The sequence below is a fragment of the Agaricus bisporus genome (genome assembly GCF_000300575.1).
Source record: "Agaricus bisporus var. bisporus H97 unplaced genomic scaffold AGABI2scaffold_2, whole genome shotgun sequence".
Classification (NCBI taxonomy): Eukaryota; Fungi; Basidiomycota; class Agaricomycetes; order Agaricales; family Agaricaceae; genus Agaricus; species Agaricus bisporus.
In genome coordinates, this window is record NW_006267355.1 from 2,057,868 (window position 1) to 2,079,156 (window position 21,289).

General features: G+C 47.6%; 11 protein-coding genes across 11 annotated transcripts; 6 read left to right on the forward strand and 5 right to left on the reverse strand.

Moving 5' to 3' along the window:
• The first annotated feature begins 101 nt into the window (after nucleotides 1-101).
• On the forward strand, nucleotides 102-1,661 carry AGABI2DRAFT_190728 (hypothetical protein). Its single transcript, XM_006458385.1, has 3 exons — nucleotides 102-183; nucleotides 234-473; nucleotides 527-1,661. Exons 1-3 carry the CDS (start codon nucleotides 147-149, stop codon nucleotides 1,585-1,587), a joined length of 1,338 nt encoding a protein of 445 aa, XP_006458448.1. The 5' UTR covers nucleotides 102-146; the 3' UTR covers nucleotides 1,588-1,661.
• Nucleotides 1,662-2,230: 569 nt separating this feature from the next.
• AGABI2DRAFT_190730 (hypothetical protein) lies at nucleotides 2,231-3,361 on the forward strand. Its single transcript, XM_006458386.1, has one exon. It carries the CDS (start codon nucleotides 2,239-2,241, stop codon nucleotides 3,211-3,213), a length of 975 nt encoding a protein of 324 aa, XP_006458449.1. The 5' UTR covers nucleotides 2,231-2,238; the 3' UTR covers nucleotides 3,214-3,361.
• A 611-nt stretch (nucleotides 3,362-3,972) lies between these two features.
• AGABI2DRAFT_200067 (hypothetical protein) lies at nucleotides 3,973-6,217 on the reverse strand (the record flags this gene model as incomplete). The annotated part of the gene is made up of 8 exons (XM_006458387.1): nucleotides 3,973-5,218; nucleotides 5,274-5,457; nucleotides 5,516-5,581; nucleotides 5,633-5,706; nucleotides 5,762-5,868; nucleotides 5,923-5,944; nucleotides 5,997-6,068; nucleotides 6,126-6,217. Coding segments are annotated over 8 exons (833 nt in total), but the record flags the coding sequence as incomplete, so codon positions are not given.
• Nucleotides 6,218-6,225: 8 nt separating this feature from the next.
• Nucleotides 6,226-7,517, reverse strand: AGABI2DRAFT_134183 (hypothetical protein). Its single transcript, XM_006458388.1, has 5 exons — nucleotides 7,001-7,517; nucleotides 6,825-6,950; nucleotides 6,629-6,756; nucleotides 6,423-6,572; nucleotides 6,226-6,368 (listed from the first exon to the last, which is right to left on the reverse strand). The coding sequence occupies exons 1-5, from the start codon at nucleotides 7,439-7,441 to the stop codon at nucleotides 6,335-6,337; spliced, it is 879 nt and encodes a 292-aa protein (XP_006458451.1). The 5' UTR covers nucleotides 7,442-7,517; the 3' UTR covers nucleotides 6,226-6,334.
• Nucleotides 7,518-7,759: 242 nt separating this feature from the next.
• On the reverse strand, nucleotides 7,760-8,673 carry AGABI2DRAFT_63301 (hypothetical protein; the record flags this gene model as incomplete). The annotated part of the gene is made up of 4 exons (XM_006458389.1): nucleotides 7,760-7,914; nucleotides 7,978-8,104; nucleotides 8,223-8,267; nucleotides 8,332-8,673. 4 exons carry the CDS (start codon nucleotides 8,671-8,673, stop codon nucleotides 7,760-7,762), a joined length of 669 nt encoding a protein of 222 aa, XP_006458452.1.
• A 43-nt stretch (nucleotides 8,674-8,716) lies between these two features.
• AGABI2DRAFT_134184 (hypothetical protein) lies at nucleotides 8,717-10,117 on the reverse strand. Its single transcript, XM_006458390.1, has 5 exons — nucleotides 9,778-10,117; nucleotides 9,451-9,717; nucleotides 9,033-9,400; nucleotides 8,972-8,977; nucleotides 8,717-8,922 (listed from the first exon to the last, which is right to left on the reverse strand). Exons 1-5 carry the CDS (start codon nucleotides 10,029-10,031, stop codon nucleotides 8,840-8,842), a joined length of 978 nt encoding a protein of 325 aa, XP_006458453.1. The 5' UTR covers nucleotides 10,032-10,117; the 3' UTR covers nucleotides 8,717-8,839.
• Nucleotides 10,118-10,740: 623 nt separating this feature from the next.
• AGABI2DRAFT_190734 (hypothetical protein) lies at nucleotides 10,741-13,993 on the forward strand. The gene is made up of 11 exons (XM_006458391.1): nucleotides 10,741-10,907; nucleotides 10,957-11,011; nucleotides 11,077-11,159; nucleotides 11,212-11,274; nucleotides 11,330-11,622; nucleotides 11,673-11,824; nucleotides 11,873-12,127; nucleotides 12,179-12,986; nucleotides 13,040-13,121; nucleotides 13,176-13,903; nucleotides 13,952-13,993. The coding sequence occupies exons 1-10, from the start codon at nucleotides 10,788-10,790 to the stop codon at nucleotides 13,533-13,535; spliced, it is 2,271 nt and encodes a 756-aa protein (XP_006458454.1). The 5' UTR covers nucleotides 10,741-10,787; the 3' UTR covers nucleotides 13,536-13,903; nucleotides 13,952-13,993.
• Nucleotides 13,994-14,338, reverse strand: AGABI2DRAFT_115488 (hypothetical protein; the record flags this gene model as incomplete). The annotated part of the gene is made up of 3 exons (XM_006458392.1): nucleotides 13,994-14,083; nucleotides 14,144-14,256; nucleotides 14,308-14,338. The coding sequence occupies 3 exons, from the start codon at nucleotides 14,336-14,338 to the stop codon at nucleotides 13,994-13,996; spliced, it is 234 nt and encodes a 77-aa protein (XP_006458455.1).
• A 58-nt stretch (nucleotides 14,339-14,396) lies between these two features.
• AGABI2DRAFT_190736 (hypothetical protein) lies at nucleotides 14,397-17,643 on the forward strand. Its single transcript, XM_006458393.1, has 15 exons — nucleotides 14,397-14,612; nucleotides 14,663-14,708; nucleotides 14,769-14,834; nucleotides 14,894-14,899; nucleotides 14,955-15,076; nucleotides 15,139-15,267; nucleotides 15,322-15,410; nucleotides 15,464-15,479; nucleotides 15,529-15,631; nucleotides 15,684-15,814; nucleotides 15,874-16,400; nucleotides 16,456-16,525; nucleotides 16,579-17,066; nucleotides 17,119-17,194; nucleotides 17,247-17,643. Exons 1-15 carry the CDS (start codon nucleotides 14,516-14,518, stop codon nucleotides 17,336-17,338), a joined length of 2,058 nt encoding a protein of 685 aa, XP_006458456.1. The 5' UTR covers nucleotides 14,397-14,515; the 3' UTR covers nucleotides 17,339-17,643.
• A 643-nt stretch (nucleotides 17,644-18,286) lies between these two features.
• On the forward strand, nucleotides 18,287-19,157 carry AGABI2DRAFT_190737 (hypothetical protein). The gene is made up of 5 exons (XM_006458394.1): nucleotides 18,287-18,387; nucleotides 18,462-18,576; nucleotides 18,632-18,784; nucleotides 18,848-18,938; nucleotides 18,996-19,157. The coding sequence occupies exons 1-5, from the start codon at nucleotides 18,352-18,354 to the stop codon at nucleotides 19,054-19,056; spliced, it is 456 nt and encodes a 151-aa protein (XP_006458457.1). The 5' UTR covers nucleotides 18,287-18,351; the 3' UTR covers nucleotides 19,057-19,157.
• A 555-nt stretch (nucleotides 19,158-19,712) lies between these two features.
• AGABI2DRAFT_64406 (hypothetical protein) lies at nucleotides 19,713-21,130 on the forward strand (the record flags this gene model as incomplete). Its single annotated transcript, XM_006458395.1, has 5 exons — nucleotides 19,713-19,862; nucleotides 19,919-20,473; nucleotides 20,527-20,694; nucleotides 20,751-20,840; nucleotides 20,903-21,130. The coding sequence occupies 5 exons, from the start codon at nucleotides 19,713-19,715 to the stop codon at nucleotides 21,128-21,130; spliced, it is 1,191 nt and encodes a 396-aa protein (XP_006458458.1).
• Between the last annotated feature and the right edge of the window lie 159 nt (nucleotides 21,131-21,289).

A 21,289-nucleotide genomic window follows, 5' to 3' on the forward strand; every position in this document is an offset into this window, starting at 1 on the left:
ATCTTCGTGCATGTTGTTTGAGCATGTTTTAGTCTGTATATCGTCATTGACAAGACCGGTGTACAGCAGTATGTTACATTGATTCTATCGATGCATTGGCCTCGACTTCTCATTCAGCTACCAGTGAGGATAGTCTAACTCAACCAATGCCTCCGCCTAAGTTAAGGGTGTTTTGGGACCTTGGTGTGTACGTATGCAGCTTTGATGAGCGCTGTCATTGATCCATATCTCAGATTCATGCCGACCGCCTACTACCTACTCAACACCTTGGGAGGTTATAGACTGCGTCAGATTATTCACCAGCAACTTTGGTATTGTTACAGACATCAGGGCCTATTGGGACAGTAACGCAAATATAGTGGATCGGGCTTCGGAGTCTCTTCGAGCTGCAATGCCCTCTATGGGCATAAACCTCGTTGACTGTTCTATGACGCGGGGTTACACTGAAGATGCGCTAACGCGTAGACTTATAGGTAAGATCGATCGGTTATCTCGACATACAATATTCAATTCGTAACAATTCCAGTGGATGTTTTAATTTTGGCAATAGACGAGTCGGTGGCTACGAATACGGACGTGCAGGATATTATCGTGATTTTATCTGGGGACGAGAGTATCCTCCACCCCATCTCGCTTCTCATGTTCCGCAACTACACCATATTCCTCGTGGTCCCGGACGACAATAGCAATTTGCAACCGTGTCCAGCCACGCGGATATTTAACTGGCAGAGGGATGTTCTAGGCACAAGAATCGAGGAGCCGGTATTCGCTCCAGAAGCCGTGGCTGCCCCAGAAGCTATTCCTACACCAGAAGCTATTCCTACACCAAAAGCTATTCCTACACCAGAAGATATTCCTACAGCAGATCTTGGCGCCATGCAATCTAGAGAATGGATTGTATATGGGAAACTTGTTCCTCAAAGGTCCGCAACACTCAATACTTCAACACGAAGAAGTGGTTCAAGGTCTATCACTTCGCCGGGACCTCCTATAATTCCACCGACTCCGAGCCGGAACTCAATAAAAGCGGATGAGTTGGAGTGGAGGTCCCGTGCGAAAGACACCCGAGTCGAGGCTCCAGGGTATCGTGTGCCCATATCTTCTCTGACACCCCCACCGTTAGAATCAAAGGAGGATACTGGACGTAGTTCACACGGTGGCTGGGATGCAAATGGTCAATGGAATGGCGGTGGTTGGGATGTGGAGCCCGAGTCAGGACCCAGTAAAACTCATAAATCAACTCCAAACAACGCGAAGAGTCTTGATCCTGACCGTGTTTCGGAAGGGAGTGTTGATGAGATGGAAGCGCATATAGGATACCCTTCACTGCCGCCAAAAGAGGTTCCACTGTCTGTGTTTGATCCACTCATACTGATTTTGCGAGAGACGAAGCGGCGGACCATGGGTAGGTCGAAACTGGGCGAGGAAATGTCTCGGCACAAGAATGTATACAAGGAGGCAGGCGTGAAGAATTTTAACGAGTATATTTCCCTTGCGGTCACAAGGGACCTCGTCGTCGCCGGAGGTAGAGACAATAACCTTTACGTTAAACTACATCCAAAGCTCAAGAAAAATGAGGCTAGTTAGCTGCGCGGATTATATTCTTACACTAAATGATGAATGCTCGCAATAATAACGCGTTTCTTTACGCAATTTTTCACGGCTAGTGTTTCGAGAAGTAAATAATCCTGAGGGTTGTAATAAGCGTGGTAGTGACTTACGTTCATCGTGATCAAAATGCTGTGATGTCAAAAGTTCTAGTCGTTTAGCACTTCGCAAAAGCTTTCTTTCGCAACTGATTATGCCTCAGCCTAGGATTAGAATGTTCTGGGATTTAGGTATGATTCTGGTTTCCTGCAAAGCTTGTGCACACCCCTCATATCCCAAACAGTGTCATGCCCACCGCCCCCAGAATATGCATCCCCTGCAGAAATTCTGAAGGATGTTCGACAGTTCACAAGCAAATTTGGCGTTGTTAACAGTATCAAGGCGTATTGGGATTGTAACAAAAGTCGTCAATTGAATGGATCCATATGCGCAGCAATGCCTTCCATCGGTGTTAACCTCGTCGAATGCTCCTCTATGCCAGGATACAGTGATGATGCGCTCACTAAGATGTTAATAGGTGAGAAATATTTGATCCGGCCTGAGAATGCATCGAATGGGCATTGACGAGTACTAGTCGATACATTAATTTCGGCCATGGACGATCCGGGGTCAGATGAAAAGGACATTCTCATGATCGTTTCAGGCGATGAGAGTGTTTTGTATCCGATATCCCTCCTCATGTTCCGCAACTATACAGTCTTTCTTGTGGTGCCAGACGAGAACAGCATCCCATGCTTCCAAGCTACACGCGTATTCAGCTGGTATCAAGATGTCTTAAGCTGCATTTCGAACCTAGATACGGAGCAGTCGCTATCTGCATCAGGAATGCTGTCACCACCTCAACGTTCGGTTACTTCAGGACATCGTTTTTCCCCTTCGAGACCGCCTGTTCCGTTTACTACTAGCGCAATGACGCCCGAGAGCAAGGATGATATTTCGCTTCCACACAATCCAACACTTCCGATATGGAAGAGTCCACAAGCCTCCGCTTTCAGCAACCTTGGAAACAATCATGCGGAAGAAGTTCCCCCCACTCTAAAGTCCAGTGATCCTAGCAAACATAACGGGATACAGCCAAGTCAAGTTCCCAAGCCAATTTCTGAGGAACCTGCGAGACAAAGTGAAGTGGACGACTGGGGAGCAAGCGGTGGTTGGAGCACCAGTGGTGGCTGGACAATGACCGGTGCCAACTGGGATTCCAACCCTGTATCACCAGCTCCAAAGCCCGATGTGAAACCGAAGAAACCACAGCGCGAGCCCAAAGCGGCCAGTGTCCAGCAACCCAAGGCAACGCAACCCCCTCCTAAAAAATCTCAGAGTGGTCCAAGCTCTGTGTCAGCACAGGCATCCCATCCCGGTGAAAAGCCTCGATCTCCAGCATCTAATCCAGCTTTCGAGCCACTTCTGGAAATCCTAAGGCAAGCTGAAAATCAGTCAATGAAGAGGTCACAGCTTGGAGAACATCTGGCGAAACGTAAGGGTTTGTACAGTTTAGCAGGAGCGAATGGATTCAGCGGATATATCGAACTCGCTGTCAAGTATAACCTTGTCATGTTGCGTGGTGTCGATGGACTCCAGACAGTAAAGCTCAAGAAGAAAGTATGAAAGATTGCTCCGCGCGTTTCGATTGTTCCTATGTAGCTTGGCAGTTTCATTGGTCGAGATCCAATTAGATTTCCGACACACTCCTTTTCGTATTTTGATCCGTTTTATTGCTTAATACAGTAGTCGTGGGTACTCCCACTTCGCGTTGGTGCTTGTGATCGAACCAGCCATTGAATACCGGCAATGGCGCCACAACCTAGGATAAAAATGTTTTGGGACCTTGGTATGAGATCCAAATGCCCTTCTAATCAAGTACCCTCATAGAGACTGTCTTTTCTTAGAGTCTTGTCCACCTCCAACTTCATATCCAGGGTCGGCTTGGGACCTCTTCAAAGCGATCAGACTGTTCGCGCACCGCTACGGGATTATCACCGGTATTAAGGCGTACTGGGATGGGGTTGACTCATCCAATTCGGGAGAAAGTACAGGCCCTCTTCGCGCTGCGATGCCGTCCATGGGAGTTGGCCTTGTGGATTGTTCCTTGGTAAAGGAATATAGCAAGGATGCTCTATCACGAACGCTAGCAGGTGAGTCTCAACCATTTGCCCATGACCGCCTTAGAAATAACCGTAGATCCAGTGGATTTGTTGATATCGGCTATTGATGACCCCAATAATGTTGAATCACCTGGAAACGATGTCGTGATTATTATTTCCGGAGATAAGAGCATTTTACACCCGGTTACACTAATGATGCTCAGAGGATACACGATCTACCTCGTCATACCTGACGAACTCAATGGTGTTGAACGATCTCGAGCCTCCAAAGTCTTCAATTGGCATGCAGATGTTCTATCTCTAAATTCTGATCCCAGCTTAGAGCCGACTTCCATCTCAAGCAGGGAGAGTTCAATCCTCGAAAGTCAGGAGTCAAAGGGATCAGGACGATTCCCTCAAACCGCCCGTGCTCGTGTTGGGCTCAGAAAATTTTCATCTACGTCCCACACGTCTGCAACGGGAACAACTAGCGATATAGCATCTTCTTATCCAACATCCCCACGGCGCGATCCTGGGGACGTTAATCCATGGTCTCCGCAGACACAGCCTGCAAGTATACCAGCGTCATATCCCAATCCGCTCAATCCGCTCCTGTCCTCTACCACCCCAGCCATGACCCCAAGAACTATATCCAGACCTATACCTGTCGGAAGCCCGGCATTTCGTGCACGTTCCGCCTTGGACTTTAACCGGACGACCTCTCATAACTTTAATCCTATTCGAGGCGAGAGTACAGAAGACATCCGAGGACAGATGATGGATCAGCTATCTCTTCCACCAACACAAGAGGAATCTTCCAAGGAGACAATTGATGACTGGGCTGCTAAAAGCAATTGGAACAACAAAGGCGGCTGGGAAATGGATGGCGCAAGCTGGCTACCGAAACCTGAACGAATCGAGAGCAGGGCTTTTCATCTAGACCCGAAAGTAGACACTTTCGAGTCCAAAGGGCCCATACCAAAAGCATCTCAGGTGAAGCGGCCCATACCAGGCCATGAAACCAGGCCAGACCCAGCAGCGGTTGATAGCTCTGTGTTCATTCCCTTGTTGCAAAATCTGCAAAGGGCTCGAACTGAGGGCAAAACGGAAGTGCTGAGATCTGTCATTGGTGCAGTATTTGCTAAGGATAAAAGTATCTACGAGGCGGCTGGAGTAGATACTTTTAATGGATATATCACTCTAGCCGCCAAAAAAGGACTCGTCAATCTTGGTGGGATCGGTGGCAAGGCTTGGATAGCCCTCAAATGAATCCGAGTTCTTGGGGTGGGGATATTGATGCGCCATCGCACATCTCACAGCTTGTCGGCAGTTGTCCATATATTCAATGTGTCTTCGTCGGCCCATAATGTGTCCAGTAATTTTGTTAACTTTTCTTGTAGGTCTTCACTCAGTGGAGAGTCGCTAGGGTTTTGTGCTATATACATAATCTTCCGTCCTTGAACTTCAGCAGAAGGATGTGCAGAAACGGCGTCTGCTAACTGAGCAAGACGCTCTGGCGGACAATAAAGCTGTATGTCACTGGGATAAGTTCAAACTAAGGTTTTGATTGTCTCGTTTACGTACGTTCATAGTTTGTTTACCTTCTTCGTCGGATTCTACGAGGTTGAAGTCTTCCATATAGTTTTCCATCGCAAAATCTAGTATTTTATCTTGTTCTTCGGTAGCAGAAGGATCCTGGGACTTGGGAAATCTCACATCCACGCAACCAACCTTCCTGAACATCCACATAACGGAGGCTTTCTGAGCCCTAGACGTCAAAGAAATCGGTAAAGCTCATGGGCTTGTGAAGGAGCAAGGAGACGAACTCATGATCGTTAAAAATCTCTCTCAAATTGGCAATCGTGCGGTTCAGGTTGTCCGACAAGGATTCACTAAAGCAACAGTTCAGCAAAGCGAAAGGATCAAAGGATGAATGTGCGTACATAATTATACCAACGGAATCGAATGCCAATGCTTCGTAGGTTAATATTTCGCCCTTCTTATTCTTGCCCTGCGCCTAATTTCCATTCAAATGAGTACCTTAAAGTTCAAACGAATACGAGGTTGCGCACTCGTTCAATTGCCCGTTCAATATTGTCTTTCGGCACGTCTTGGTCCTTGGCCTTCCTCAACACGGCGGCCAGTTGAGAATTAAGGTTTGGATCTGCAGAGCCACCGCCTAAGGAGCAGCAGTTACCGTTAAAGCGTCCCATAATAATACGTCAATACGTACTGCGAATCGCAATTGCGATATCCTATACACGAAGGTGAGTATTCGATTTGTGACATAGGCAAGTTTGAACATACTCGCGCAGCGCGACTCAACAGTTGGCCTCTTTGCGCGTCACTGGCACCTTTCTTGTCTTTGATTTTCGACCACTGGTTCACTAAATCATCAACGTCTCTGTCAGATACATAGTGCCCGACTTATTATACCTTATTATGGCCTGCAGGATGAATTTGAGTTGTAGTAAATGTTCTCCTGCAACACGACGGCCGGAGAATTGGAACTGCGAGTCTGAACATTTGGATTCTGGGAAGAGGATGAAATTTCGCACGTGCCTGAAATTTCTGGGTGTGAATTTGAAATCGAGCAGTACATGTACACTACAATTTACAATCCGAATATTTACATTCTCCTTTCTTTACCATGCATGGTGTCCTCCATTTACAACGATACTGCAATATCGAAAGTCAGCAAAAAGGCTCGGACTTTTTTGTGTCTCGACGTACTCGCTTCCAGTACAAAATGTTGATGCATCGCTAGCCAACCATGTAATCACTCCACGCAACTCATCTGGACGTCCAATACGGCCCATAGGATTCAAATTGGACCACTTTTCCAGAAGGTGCGGTTGCTCGTCAATATACGCTGCTGTCATCCTGGTCAATTATTTCATCAGCTCAACCGGTCTCAATCATCACAAAGGCAAACTCACTTCGTATAGATATGTCCTGGAGAAAGCGTGTTCACGCGGATGTTTTTAGGACCGAGCTCACAAGCCATGCTTCGAGCCATTTGCAGAACGGCAGACTTGCTACTGTTGTAAGAAACCCAGGCATGATCCTATAAGAAGGGAGAGAGAGCATTCATCAGATTGCTTAAGCATTCTTTTATAGCTTCCAACCGCGTACTCTGTTCGTGATAGATCCCGACATGGAAGCAATCAAGATGATGCTACCTCCATTTCCAAACTTGGCCATTTGCCTCCCAGCTGCTTGAGCAGTGAACAGGACGCCATTGACGTTGACATTAAAAACCTATTATTCGATGTCAAAACGACTCTAAAGCCAAGCAATAACTCGCTCACGTCCTGGAATTGCTGAGCTGGATACTCCAAACAATTGGTATGGCTCTTCAAGATACCTGCCGCAGCAACACAAACATCCATTCTCTTCTCCTTCTCCCCTATCTCCTCTCCGATCTTCCACATTTTTTCTTGATCGGTCACATCTGCACTTATATACTCCAACCTCGATCCATTATTCAACTTGTCCACAAATGTCTTCGTCTTGGTCCATTCCTCTGATGCCTTTTCTGGCAAATCGATACAATAGATTACCCTTGCTCCGGCTTCGCAGAGGGCTAGAGCCATCTCAAGTCCGAGACCACGATTTCCCCCTGAAACCATACCGACACGGTCCGTTAAGGCAAATTCATCGAAGATCTTCGGTCGAGGTTGAACAGAGTCTGCTTCTAAAGCAGCGCTCACACCGATGGGAGCCAAACGTGATATAGACTGAGACTGCATGACTGCGATGGAAGGGATGTTGGATTGATAAGTGTACAGGTTGCAGTATATATGTGCACAAAGCGTGGAGAAAATCAGAATGGCAGTCCAGCTGATCACCGGTGGCCTGTGACCGCATCTTGACTAAGAACTTCTATTCTCCTCAAATTTTCCTCCCCCGTCAGCCGGTTGTCCGTCAAATTCCCATTAGCGAGTACGCTTTGAGAGACTGAGAGAGAACGATTCCCATCAAGTTGAAAATAAGTATTATTGTACAAGTACGTAGGTCTGCTGAGATTGATATACACATATACACCCAAGAAAAGTGAATGAAGGTTGTTAGTGAGATTGTTTGGGAGTATGGACTAGCCATGGCAAAACTTTGGCAGGAACCAGTTCAGCTATGAAGTCGAGGTTCCATTTACTATTCTGCCCTTGCCATTCATTGGATAGAAACCTTATTTTGCATTCCTCATCCATATCGACGACGACGACTGACTCTACCGTCTGTTTCATAAAGAAGTTGAGCAGGGTAGATATAATTGATGTAAAAGCACTCACTCTCTTAATTCCGAAAATTCGGGTAACATATTCTTGGACCTGATAATATATTAACCGATTCGGAGAACTTGTCGAAGACATGATCCGAGTTGACTTTGTGGTGGATTTCGAGAATCGCTTCGCCTAAGTCAATGAGTGAGCAACGGAGATCAAAATGGGGGCAATAGCAGCTGACCATCGCAAACCACTAGGGTATCTATCGTCAGACGTTTGACAAGTTTCTGAAGCATAGGAGACATACCTGTGACACATATTCATCGTAACCCTTACAAGTTGCGAATGGATCCTGCGCTTCGGATGAGAATTATTCTGATCCACCAAGAAGATAGATATTTGTCTACCTGAAAGACGGCATCCTTGCTCCACGAGCGATCAAATATTTCCAGCGTAGGACGACCGGAAAAAAGCTCAATAAGGTCCTTCAACACTCTTGCGTGCTCTTCCTTGAGATCGGCATGGCTTTCCAGCGACATGGATGCGCCGGTGCTTCTGCGGCGAGGACGAGAACAAGCATTGTCAACCCTGCCTCCCGAGTAATGTGCAGCCCCGGCCATGGAGTGGATCAGTGAATTTGTGGGTAAGACATGGGGTATGATATGCGGATGGTGGGTGATAGCTGGGGGAGATGAAGAGCGACGGGGAGGGTGGTATTCCTGGGTGTGCAGGGGGACCTCGCAGGTAGAAGAGAGCATGTTGTGGAGAGTTAGCAAGGAAGTGGAGAGGTTGGAATGTTTTGAGTGACGACGTCACATAATCGGAGTTGGTCATGTTTGCAGAGGATGACTGATATCATTATACGTACTAGAGCACACACAGCAGACAGTCTCGAGCCAGAGCATACACCATACTTCCTCTCTTTTACATCCCATGCACCCCATTGCTCACCCCCTGCCATAGACCGTACGTCTTTCCAGGAGTCGTTTGCCATAGTCGAATCGTCCCTATGCGCCCTTGAGTTGATGACATTTCCGTGATTACCACATGACTCACCATCCTCTGTAAACACAAATTAGTAAAGTACCCGGTGCAGCGGGAACAGGCGGGAACATACCACTACCGCTGGCGTACATCTCACCGTCGGGGCTAAACTCGACGCAGTGCACGGGGCCATGATGACCTTTTAACACTTCCCTTTCTTCACCATCCATGCCATGAACTCGCACCCATTCATCCCCTGAGTTGCCGGTCACAAATCGATCTTGCAAAATAGGGTGGATAGAAGCAGACGAAGGGGAATAAGGGAGGGTCAAAGTATGGGTTCCGACACCGTCATGACCAGTCGGAAGGACGGGTATGAAAGAAACGGTTTTTCCAGATGTAACGACTAAACGGGACGTCTGCGCGGAAAATTCCATCGATGTGATTGGGTTCGGAAACGAAAGGCTGGTGGTCAGTTTACGTGTGCGCAAATCCCACCACCTAGCCAGTGGTGAGTACAATGTGAGCCAAATGGGCAGACTGGCACCTACTTGACCTTGCCATCCTCTGCAGCCGTTACACCAGTGTGGTCTCCTACCCAGACAACACTTTTTATCACCCCATCGTGAGAGAGAGCGGTATTTTCCACCAGGAAATCTGGGTCGGCATCAGGCCTATTAAGATCGAATATCCTGACCTTCTTCTCCTGACCACCCGTGAGGATTCGTGAGGATGCAGGTGAGATGGCGACCGTGCGGACGATGTGATTGTGCGGGAAAGAGTGTAGGACAGCACCTGAATACGAATCCCATACTTTTCTGGGTTGCTTCTGAGCCAAGCTACATTTGACAGGGGGAAGAAAGAAGCAAAACACTCACGCGGTGAAATCGGCGCTGCCGCTGACGGCTCTAGCAGCATCGGGAGAGAGCTTAGTGCTCCAAACAGCACCCTTGTGGCCAAGGAAGGTGCCGATCCAATCGCCTGTCCATTCTCTCAACATTGGATTTCCATCCTTACAACTTGAGACCAGCAAGAAGGTTCCATCGTCCTGAATCGGAGAGAAAGAAAGATGGGTGACGGGGCGGGTGTGGCCCGGGGCCACGAGGGGGGTGGATTTGAGGGGTAGGGACATTAAAGTAGTAGTGTGTAGAGGGGGTCGTGAGTCGTGATACAGGCGCACCGCGCACTGGCCTGCAGAAAGAGAAAAGAAACAAATCCGGAAAACAACAGAATAGGCGCCGGTGTCCCGTGCCTTGCCTCTTACACACCGCTAAGTGATCTTGGCCCATCAGTATTCATGCCCTCCTCGTCTGGGACTCAGTCTGATGTTTTAAGGCTGAAAGCTTGGCTTCACTCCGCAACGGCCAAGCCTGGACCAACTTCGGATGACCGTGTCGCCCATTGACCTACGAAAAGTCGATTGCATCATAAATGGTGCGGATAAATCCTTATTATTTTCCGTAGAAGGCGTATACCACGCAATTCGGATGCTCCCTTGAGTGCTCAGAACCTATGGAAGGAGGAGCCACGACAGGTTTTTGGATGACTGGATTTGGTGCCGTGATCTCGACCCAAAATTGCGCAATCATATCTCGATATGACAACACCATTGGAACACTTCTGCATTACTACTGGCTCTGAGTAATGCAATCTGGGGCTGAAACGGTTACCGCAGCTATAGATTCTGCTCTTAATTCCCGTCATTCCCCAGTCACTTACGTCTCATTTCCTCTTGCCCATACTAGATAAGCTCAAGGCCCAGACAATAGTCGCAACCTGCTTTGGGATTCTGCGTCCTTCTTCTTCAGCCTTCAGCCTTTCCAAGAAAAAAAAGTTGACCTGTTCAGCAACTTAAAAGCCCTCTTTTCACTTCTGAACACTATACACCATGGTCCCTGAAAGTGTCAAAAAAATCGGCAAGAAAGTCGTCGATTATCCCGAGCACGGCGTCGAGGTCATCTCTGTCAAAGATTGGTCGTCTAGTTTTCGGACGAATCCTTTGCCTCATGTAGCTCCCTTCTCAGTTTTTGCCTCACTCTGTTGATTTTTCTTCCTAGATCAAATCGTACATCCTGGGTCTCTTCCCAATTCTAAATTGGATAACGCGATACAGTGAGTCTCAGCTTCACTTATTTTTTCTACACACCTAGCCTTTGAGTAACCCATGTGTGTCCTAGATATCGGCTGGCTTTCTGGAGACATTGTTGCAGGTTTGACCGTCGGTATTGTCCTCGTTCCGCAAGGAATGTCATATGCCCAGGTTTGTTCAAAATTCCAAGACAAGGTGCCGCAGGCTAACAGGCGTCCTATAGATTGCCACATTGCCCCCCGAATATGGACTATACTCCTCATTCTTTGGAGTGCTTTTGTATTGTGTATGATTACCGCTACTTCTCTTCCTAATCGATATGCTTACCATCAGAACCATAGATCTTTGCAACGTCCAAAGATGTCTCTATCGGACCTGTTGCTGTCATGTCTCTTACGGTGGGCAACGTCATCAAGCATGTGCAGGAGCGTCATCCTGGAGAATTTGATGGGCCCACAATCGCCACTGGACTGGCTTTCATCTGTGGCTTCATCGTGCTTGGCATCGGCCTTTTACGTATTGGTTGGATCGTAGAGTTCATCCCCATGCCCGCCGTCAGCGGCTTCATGACTGGTTCAGCCATAAGCATCGCCGCTGGACAGGTCCCAGGTTTAATGGGAATAGCAGGTTTTGAGTAAGTGGAGAATGGCCGCAGCGGACAAAGAACTGAAAGTCATTTTTCAGTACCCGAGCCGCAACATATCAAGTTATCATCAACACACTCAAGGGTCTGCCTCGTACGAAACTTGATGCCGCCTGGGGCCTAACGGGCCTCGTATCTCTCTATATCATTCGTTATGTCTGCACGTGGTGCAGCAAGAGATGGCCTCGTCGAGGTGCGATCTTCATCTAAACTGCCATCCTTAGACTAACATGAGAAACAGCGCGGCTGTTCTTCTTTCTCAGTGCCATGAGAAATGCTTTTATCATCGTGGTCTTCACCATCGCTGCCTGGTTGTACTGCCGTACTCGGAGGGATTCGAACGGCAACTACCCGATCAGGATTCTGAAGGATGTCCCCGCTGGTTTCAAGCACATTCATTCACCTCGCATCAGCAGCAGTCTCGTATCTGCCATGGCACCTGAATTACCTGTGGCCACAATCATCTTACTTCTAGAGCATATAGCCATCTCAAAATGTATGTGACTTACAAAAAAAGGTTTTCATTCAATCTAATCTGTACATCTAGCTTTTGGTCGTTTGAATGGCTACAAGATCAACCCCAATCAGGAGTTGATAGCCATCGGCGTCACCAACACGGTTGGCTCTTGCTTTGGTGCTTACCCAGCTACCGGATCCTTCTCTCGTTCGGCGCTCAAGTCGAAATCCGGAGTCCGAACACCTCTGGCCGGTATTTTTACAGCAATGGTCGTTATCGTCGCTCTTTATGGCCTTACACAGGCATTCTTCTGGATTCCTAATGCTGCCCTTTCGGCCATCATCATTCATGCGGTAGCCGACCTGGTCGCTTCTCCCGATCAGGTCTTCCGATACTGGCGTGTTTCTCCTCTCGAATTTTTCATTTGGCTCGCTGCAGTCCTAATCACGATATTCTCATCAATCGAACATGGCATCTACACATCTATCGCTGCTTCAGTTGCATTATTACTCATACGTCTCGCTCATCCTCGCGGTCAATTCTTGGGTAAAGTATCCCTAGAAAGTGATTCGGGTGATGAAAAGGACAAAAGGGAAATTTTTGTTCCCATTAAACAAAACAATATCAACAATCCTCACATCAAAGTCTCGCCGCCGGCGCCTGGAATTTTGATCTACAGGTTTGAAGAAAGCTATCTGTACCCTAATTGCTCGATTGTCAACTCTGCTCTCGTTGACTATGTGAAGGAGAATATGCGTCGGGGCAAGGACATTGGCGCTGTCAAACTCCGTGATCGTCCTTGGAACGATAACAGTCCACGCCGTAACTCGGCGCAAGAACAAGCAATCAATGAAAAGAAACCTTGGCTTCACGCGATAATCCTTGATTTTTCTACTGTGTGCGTAATTCGTTGTTCGTATGTGATTGGCTGATGTTGAATCTTAATTATAGCTCACATATTGATACCACTGCTATCCAATCACTTATCGACGCCCGCAGTGAAATTGAACGGTGGACTGATTATCCAGTAGAGGTGAGACCTGACGCCTGACGTCGTTAATCCTGATGATAATCTCATTTGTCATAGTTCCATTTCGCCACTATTTTATCACCCTGGATCCGTCGGGCTCTGGTTGCTGGAGGTTTTGGTTATGGGAACACGCATTCAAAAGTTCCCCGAGAAGTTGCTGCTGTGGTCCCCTATCGTGGCGGAAGGTTACCTGATGATAGCTCAGTCGAGCCTGTGAGTGATGTCGAGAGTGGGGACAGCAAGGCGGACATTGGTATCGCAGAAAAAGATGTTGAACTGAGGAGATGGGAGCCTGTGATGCCTGACGTGACACCATTTTTCCACATAGATCTGACATCTGCTGCTCGGGCTGCTGAAAGCGGTCTGAACAGGTTGTCAAAGTTGGACATGGTGAAGCCTGTTTTATCTGCGGACTGAAGTTATGCATATCATTTACCGTACACTTCGCATTGCCTTTCTCCATACATTTCACGATCTTATCATGTAGTTTGTTCAATTATTGTATCACTATAATTCGCCTGCAACAAGATGCACCGGTTAATATCAAGTAGATCTCGTACGCGTCGAATCAGGTGCAGAGTGACTATTGCTATGGGAGTGGTCCATTAGACAACGGCATGTATTAGACAAGTTACCAGGGTCCGGGGTAGATCCGCTTGCAGCTCACGACAGGAACGGCGGGCGGCGGGGTGAAAAATTAAATGAAGCGCTCGGTTTTGAAACTTGCGAGTTGTAGGAGTGGAGTGACATTATTGGGCAGGTCGCCCAAGCGAGTCTATATATATCTGTTACAGACGTTTTAAGCTTGCGACAAAGCGAGTTGGAGACCGTACCTTGGGATGGGAAATTTTTACAAAGCCAAAGTATCCGAGACGTCATGAATCGTTGAAATCTTTGAGTGCCTGCTCTGCTTTAAGCTTGCGCTCTTTGGCAGTCTCTCGGTTACGAGCTGAGCGGGCGACGCGCTGCAAGGACGGCTCACTGTCAGTTGAGTGGGCACATACGGGGATCTATATGTTCCTTACTTCGGTCCGCAGACATCGATTCAATTCGTCTTTTTGCTTGTTGCAGGCACCCGTAAATCTCCGCCAACCGGTAGCATGGCACTCTTCGAGGGCTTTGATAAAATCTTTGCAGACTAAAGGAACGCGATCAGCGAAAAGGCGACGAGAAGCAAGCGCGGACTTACTAATTCGTTTATCCGAGAGTTGAGGATGCATGGGCAAGGGGGAAAAAGGGGACACATTCAATTACGGCAATAAATTACCTGGACAAACTCCGGATTTCGATCATCAATCATCATGGTCGATTAGATGTGAAATGCTGATCGTCAATAAATATTTTCCTTTCGGCCGCTGCTTTACTCTGCACCCTTCCCTCCCTTCCCTTCCTCTACAATGGCCTTCACACAGACCAAGACTGACGATGTCGCAATCGCAACCATCCGTACCCTCGCGGCGGACACGGTCAGCAAAGCTAACTCTGGACACCCGGGTCGGTCCAACTTCTCTTGTCGTTATCGCGGTATCTCATCATCGTGACAGGTGCACCGATGGGCATGGCGCCAGTCGCCCATGTCCTCTTCTCCAGGTAGTCGCTCATACATGATTACAATAATCTTCCTTCATCTCAATATCCATCGAACTATAGATTCATGAATGCCAACCCCAAAAGCTCTAGATGGTTTAACCGCGATCGCTTTGTTCTGTCCAATGGGTTCGTTTTTTTGCAATCTTGTCTGGTTTTGTTCTCAACGCACGTGCTTTGATATCTAGTCATGCGTAAGTTCTACCGTAAGTATGTCGACTTGGCACTTCAACCCCTTGTGATCATCAGATGCGCCCTGCAATATGTCCTTTTGCATCTACTCGGATACAAACTCTCATTGGACGACCTCAAAGGTTTCCGCCAAGTCGATTCGAAGACTCCTGGTCATCCCGAAGTCGGCCACACCGATGGTATGCAGGACTATAGATCATCATCTGTTTCATCCTCCTGACTCTACCTTCAACCAATTAAGGAATCGAGGTAACAACTGGTCCTCTCGGCCAGGGATTCAGTAATGCTGTCGGTCTTGCCATGGCTCAAGCCCATCTCGCCGCTGTGTACAACAAAGAAGGTTTCGATCTGATCAACAACTACACTTATGGTAAGCTCCACTTTCACTTCATATGGTAAAAAAGCTCTTAACTGTGGTTATTAGCCTTTGCTGGTGATGGTTGCCTGATGGAAGGTGTTGCTTCCGAGGCTGCAAGTGTGGCTGGTCACCTTAAACTTCGCAATCTCATCGTTGTAAGTAGTGTTGCTTATCCAATTTCGCGTGATATCACTTATCCGTGTCCTAGATCTACGACGACAATCGTGAGTCTGTTTTTGCTGAACCGTGGGCATTTTTACTGATACACTTTAGACATCTCCATTGATGGTGACACTGCTGTCGCATTCACCGAGAACGTCCCGCAGCGCTTTGAGGCTTACGGATGGCAGGTACTTCACGTCGATGATGGCGACAGGTTAGTATATCTTGTGGGCGGCCGTCGAGAGAAGCTGATCTGGGATCTGCAGTGACCTGACTGGCATATACAATGCTATTGCCGAGGCCCGCAAATCGACGGATAAGCCCACAATCATTCGCCTCAGAACCACCATTGGTTACGGTTCCAAACTGCAAGGCTCACATAGTGTGCACGGAGCCCGTGAGTCAAAAAATGTATATGTGGTATATCTTTAAACTCACTGCACTTCCTATATATAGCCTTGAAAGCCGACGACATCGTTCAACTCAAGGAAAGATTCAATTTCCCTACCGACAAACAATTCTACGTCCCTCAGGAAACTTATGATGCCTACGCTGAAGTTGGTAGGCGCGGTGCTGCGCTCGAGCAGCAATGGAATGCCTTGTTAGCCTCATATCAACAGAAATACCCCAAGGAACACGCTGAACTCGTCCGCCGCATTGATGGCAAGCTTCCTGAAGGATGGGAAAAATCACTTCCCGTCTATACTACTGCCGATGCTGCCCAAGCCTCTCGCAAGCTTTCAGAGATTGCTTTGACTTCCATATCCTCTGTTCTTCCTGAATTGCTGGGCGGTTCTGCCGATTTGACAGGCAGCAACTTGACCAAGGTCAAGGGCAGCGTCGACTTCCAGCACCCTAGCACAGGATTGGGTACTTATGCTGGCACTTATATTCGTTATGGTGTTCGTGAACACGGTATGGGTGCTATCGCCAACGGTTTACATGCCTATGGTGGTATCATTCCCTTCGTTGGAACTTTCATGGTGGGTGGTCGGCTAGAGATCTGACTTCGAAAACTGACTTTTTATCGTTTCGCAGAACTTCGTATCCTATGCCGCAGGTGCAGTCAGACTTGCAGCACTCAGCGGGCATCAGGTCATTTGGGTTGGTAAGTACACTTGATATGACGCGTCAAGAAAAAATTCTTATTATGATAATCAGCTACCCACGATTCCATTGGTCTTGGTGAGGACGGGCCTACCCATCAACCTATCGAGACGTACATCCATTTCCGCGCGACTCCTAACATTGCCTTCTGGCGCCCCGCTGATGGCAACGAGACCTCTGCCGCTTACTACTCTGCTATCACCTCAAGAGGAACGCCCTCCATCCTTTCCCTCTCCCGTCAAAACCTCCCCAACTTGGAAGGTTCTACCATTCAAAATGCCCTTCGTGGAGGTTACGTTCTAGTCGAGGAACAGAATGAGGCCCTTACTATTGTCAGCACTGGTAGTGAAGTCAATATTGCGGTTGATGCCGCCAAGAAACTCAAGGCAGAAGGCATCAAGACCCGTGTTGTCAGCTTGCCGTGCTGGCTCACCTTTGACCAGCAAGATCAAGAATACAGACTCAGTGTCCTGAGGAGCGGTGCCCCAATTCTTTCTTTGGAAGCTGCTTCTCCCACTGGTTGGCAGAAGTACAGTCATGAGGTGGGACTCTATAAAATTGCCTATCAGACATAATACTGATCTGGATTGTTAGCAATTTGGTCTTAATGGATGGGGTGCTTCAGGCCCTTACTTGAAGGTATATGAGAAGTTTGGTATCACTGGCAGCAGTATGTGATCTTTAGTCATGGCTTTTTTCCTATATGTTGACATTGCTTGTAGACATCGCTGCTGTAGGCAAGAAGATCGTCGAGTTCTACACTTCAAACAGCATTCCCACTGTCTCGCCCCTTCTCAAGGCTGTTCAACACTAGGAAGAGCACCCGAAAATGACGAGTGTACAGATTACTTATGTGAATGCTAGATAGAATAAGAAGTTATGAATTTATTATAGTGTAAATCAAATGAGATGCTTTTTAGATGCATTTGAATTGTGATGCGACTGTAAGGAGCCACAGATATCTAAAGAATTAGAATTGGAGGAATACAATTGTGTAGAAGGTCTACGGACAGGGCTAAAGGACTTAGTTTCTCTGAACGGTAACCGAATCCCACTTCTGCCTCTCTGCTTGTTCCTTCAGGATGTTGTTGACGTGCGGCTTGAGATACCTGACATCCTGTCATGTGTACATTCGTTAGTTTCTTTAAAGGATGCAAATTTAAGTTCAACGTACCTCGCTTGCAGGAGTCCATTCACTCTTGTCTAGAGGAGCATGCAGAACACTAGCATGACTCGCGCGTTTGAGACGGTAAGCACGGTCATATCCTTGGCGGGGAGTCAGACGTCCAAGGGCCTGAGTTAAAAAGCGAGTTGATATTGAACTTCACTCGTTGAGGATGTTGAATGACAGTCATACCCTTTGAACCGTATCATTCTCTTCAACCACTGCGTGATATTCAGATAAGTTTATATTTCTGAGGTAGGTAAAAGGGACGTACAAAGATCATCGTATTTGAAGCCATATTTTCTGTAGCCAGCAACGTTGGCATACCAGTTAGCAAGAGGCTTGACCCAGTTCATGAGGGTCTTGGAAGATCGAATGTAAGGAGCCAAGGAAACACCCATAGGACCGAACATGGCTGCAAGAAATTTCAAGGGGTGGGCCGGAGGAGATTACTGGAGAACGTTATAACGGTTGTGCAGGTCGGCTCTGGTCACCCCGGAAGATTCCGGGGAGGGAGTCGTTTGTGTGGTTATGTTTGATTCCGACGGCGTTCTGGAATCTCGATTAGATATCACTTGTCGATAATGTAGAGGGGAGATGGTATAAAAAACTGCAAAGATCGGATTTGATTTTTTTTCTATCGATCTCCTTTCTTCTACAACATGTCCAACACTGAACGCACCTACATTATGATCAAGGTACACATCAACTTTCCACTCGGCTTCCTGACGTTACTTAAAATTCTAATTGTTGTTTTCGTTCTCCTCTATAGCCCGACGGTGTCCAGCGTGGACTCGTCGGCAAAATCATTGCCCGCTTCGAGGAGCGTGGTTTCAAGATCGTTGCCCTCAAGATGGCCCACCCTACTGAAGATCACCTTAGGAAGCGTAAGCATCTTCATCGATCACTTCATCAGCGAGCTCCAATATATATGTTTGACAGACTACGCTGATCTTGCCAACAAGCCCTTCTTCCCTGGATTGGTTAAATACATGGCCTCTGGCCCCGTCATTGCCATCGTTTTTGAAGGCCTTGATGCAGTCAAGACTGGACGTGCCATGTTGGGTGCCACCAACCCTTTGGCTTCCCCTATTGGTGCGCATATATTCATTTGATCTATTGGGACAAGGCTATAACAAGTTCTTTGATGATATCTAGGCTCTATTCGTGGCGACTTTGCGCTTGCCGTTGGTCGTAACATCTGCCATGGCTCCGACTCGGTCGAGAGTGCCAACAAGGAGATTGATCTGTATGTCTTTTGATTTTTGAGGATGTTGACCCATATGCTAACGGAGTGCGCTGTTAGCTGGTTCCCTGAGGGCATCACGTCCTGGAAGAGCGTCTACGAAGGCTGGCTCTACGAGTGAGCGCGTCGTCCACTAAAATAGAGCTCGACGGGTCACGTGTATTTTAGCTTGAGCGGAATAAAAGTTGTTCTGGCGGTTCACAGGTTCTGTCCAATCACTCACACGAAAGATGGTTTCAAGGGAATATCCACCCGGTGTGCGTGGATGCGTGTCAATTGATTTCGCCCATCATTCGAGTTTCATCAACTCCCGTTGGTTCATCGGTTCCTGGTTCGCACGCTTTGATATTTCTGCATGAGAATTCGTCGCGTCCTCTGAAAAGTCACCATGGCTGAGCGCGGGGATCCTGTTAAAAGCTGGGTATAAGAGCCAATATCTCACCCCAGATTGCTGTTGCCCTAAGGTTTCATCATGCTTCTGCCATCTCTCCTGCCAGCAATTATTTCGTTGCTGTGTTTGCAGTACCTCCCCACAGTTTCAGCCCTCAAAGGCGACTCGGGATGTAACATGTTCATCTGTGTCAATGCCACTCTTGGCGAGAATAATCGGATAACTTGTAATTTCTTTTTCATCTCAATGTGAGCCGGTTGGCTGACTTGGACCTTTAGATCAGTTGACAGGTCTGTATCCGCCCATTGGATGGTTGGCGCTGTAAGTGCATTCAAGTTTCATCTTGGGACCAATGACTCAAGACTTACAGTGGATGGGGCGGTAAAATGGAGGGCACGCCCATGGTCGTAGTGTGGCCAAATGACGATGGCACATTCTCGCTTTCACATCGATATGGTAGACCCAACCATGTCGAGCCCGTATTCATTCCAACTCCCCTTCGAGTTGCGAGGGCCATACCCCCAGGAGCATCATCGGTGAATATACCCGGTTTTTACACTACTGTCTTGTTACTGAACGTGCTTTGGTTAAGTGGCATCCTGAAGGTTCTATTCGCATGGCGTTCGACATGCGAGCGAATTTGACTGCATTGGCAGAAGACCCAGTTGAACATTTAATCTGGGCGTATGGCATGACCAATCCCGGATCTAAGCTACTAAACACGGAACTCCTAGCTCATTATCAAGCTGGGTTCCTCAACATCGACTTTTCCAAGGAGGCGGTCCCAATGCCACCGCCGTTCGACGGTCAACAGACCACATCAGGCAACGGTGGTAACAACGTGCCACCCCCTCCCAATGCTGGGAACTCGGCGACAGTACACTCGACAGTTGGCCCTACGACTTCGTTTGGCGGCCACGAAAAACTTATCGTTGCACACGGCGTTTTGCTTTCATTTGGTTTCCTCGTGCTCTTGCCCGCAGGATCCCTTATTGCGCGTTGGTCGCGGACCTTTACCGTAAAATGGTTCAAGGCCCATTCAATCATCAATATGTCGATTGCACTACCCATAATCGTCATAGGATGGCTGTTCGGCCCTCTCGCAGTCGCTAGCAGCGAAGGTTCACACTTTCTCTCAACGCATCAGGTAAAATCCTTTACCAATCACTTTCACTCGGCTCATTCACGTTTCTGAAATAGATTTGTGGATTGTTCCTGCCCCCCTTATATTTCCTACAAATATGGCTGGGACGCTATATTCATCGCAGAAAGGCAGAAGGGTTGGTACTCAAGGATGTTCCCCATCCTCCTTCAAATCTTCTTCACGCCGGCTTTGGCCTTCTCATTATCGGATTTGCTTTCTTCCAAGTACGTCTATATCGCATTAACATGTGGGCCATTTGAAATTAATCCCATTTCCTAAGGTGAGAAGTGGTCTTGAACTATGGGACAAAGCAACAGGGCGAGACCCATTAGACGATTGGTGCCATGACCTTTGGCTTGCGTGGACGGTGGTAGGTCTTTTCTTTTACCGAAACTTTACCCCGTCTTAACCCCCCTCTTTTTTAAAAATCAGGTGTTACCAGTCGCTTATATCGCTGGTCTATCTCTTTTGCCCCGTCAATTCTACCAGGAACGTATGCAAGTCATGCCGGGCGGTAGCTTCTACGTCGCACTTGACCGTGCGGATTCACCTCTTCTCTCGGAGGCTGGCATCTACGGAGAAAGTCACGCTCAATTCACCAACTCGCGGGCCACGATGGATCCAGTGACCTTCAGGGCCTCCGAAGCCCAAAATCAGTGAAATATATTTAGTTCATAGCGTCCCGTTTTGATAGTATCCCTTCCGCTTTTTACTTTTGTATGATAGAATATAATCACACCGAACTTGAAAGAGAATCTTTCTTTTCGTTTTTAAAATGCAATGGACATGCAATAGGATACAATACTCGTACAAGAACCC

Coding starts and splice junctions, on each gene's coding strand:
- AGABI2DRAFT_134184 (XM_006458390.1), bottom strand. CDS start 10,031: ATGTCCCTACCCCTCAAATCCACCCCCCTCGTGGCCCCGGGCCACACC. Junction 9,718..9,777: donor GGCAGCGCCGATTTCACCGC/GTGAGTGTTTTG, acceptor GAAGCAACCCAG/AAAAGTATGGGATTCGTATT. Junction 9,401..9,450: donor GCAGAGGATGGCAAGGTCAA/GTAGGTGCCAGT, acceptor ACCACTGGCTAG/GTGGTGGGATTTGCGCACAC.
- AGABI2DRAFT_190736 (XM_006458393.1), top strand. CDS start 14,516: ATGGCCTTCACACAGACCAAGACTGACGATGTCGCAATCGCAACCATC. Junction 14,613..14,662: donor AGCTAACTCTGGACACCCGG/GTCGGTCCAACT, acceptor TCATCGTGACAG/GTGCACCGATGGGCATGGCG. Junction 14,709..14,768: donor GCCCATGTCCTCTTCTCCAG/GTAGTCGCTCAT, acceptor ATCGAACTATAG/ATTCATGAATGCCAACCCCA.
- AGABI2DRAFT_190737 (XM_006458394.1), top strand. CDS start 18,352: ATGTCCAACACTGAACGCACCTACATTATGATCAAG. Junction 18,577..18,631: donor TGAAGATCACCTTAGGAAGC/GTAAGCATCTTC, acceptor TATGTTTGACAG/ACTACGCTGATCTTGCCAAC. Junction 18,939..18,995: donor GCCAACAAGGAGATTGATCT/GTATGTCTTTTG, acceptor GTGCGCTGTTAG/CTGGTTCCCTGAGGGCATCA.
- AGABI2DRAFT_134183 (XM_006458388.1), bottom strand. CDS start 7,441: ATGCAGTCTCAGTCTATATCACGTTTGGCTCCCATCGGTGTGAGCGCT. Junction 6,951..7,000: donor CAGCTCAGCAATTCCAGGAC/GTGAGCGAGTTA, acceptor ATCGAATAATAG/GTTTTTAATGTCAACGTCAA. Junction 6,369..6,422: donor ACATTTTGTACTGGAAGCGA/GTACGTCGAGAC, acceptor TCGATATTGCAG/TATCGTTGTAAATGGAGGAC.
- AGABI2DRAFT_190734 (XM_006458391.1), top strand. CDS start 10,788: ATGGTCCCTGAAAGTGTCAAAAAAATCGGCAAGAAAGTCGTCGATTAT. Junction 11,012..11,076: donor AAATTGGATAACGCGATACA/GTGAGTCTCAGC, acceptor TGTGTGTCCTAG/ATATCGGCTGGCTTTCTGGA. Junction 13,122..13,175: donor GGACTGATTATCCAGTAGAG/GTGAGACCTGAC, acceptor CATTTGTCATAG/TTCCATTTCGCCACTATTTT.
- AGABI2DRAFT_190730 (XM_006458386.1), top strand. CDS start 2,239: ATGATCGTTTCAGGCGATGAGAGTGTTTTGTATCCGATATCCCTCCTC.
- AGABI2DRAFT_190728 (XM_006458385.1), top strand. CDS start 147: ATGCCTCCGCCTAAGTTAAGGGTGTTTTGGGACCTTG. Junction 184..233: donor AAGGGTGTTTTGGGACCTTG/GTGTGTACGTAT, acceptor TCCATATCTCAG/ATTCATGCCGACCGCCTACT. Junction 474..526: donor GCTAACGCGTAGACTTATAG/GTAAGATCGATC, acceptor TAACAATTCCAG/TGGATGTTTTAATTTTGGCA.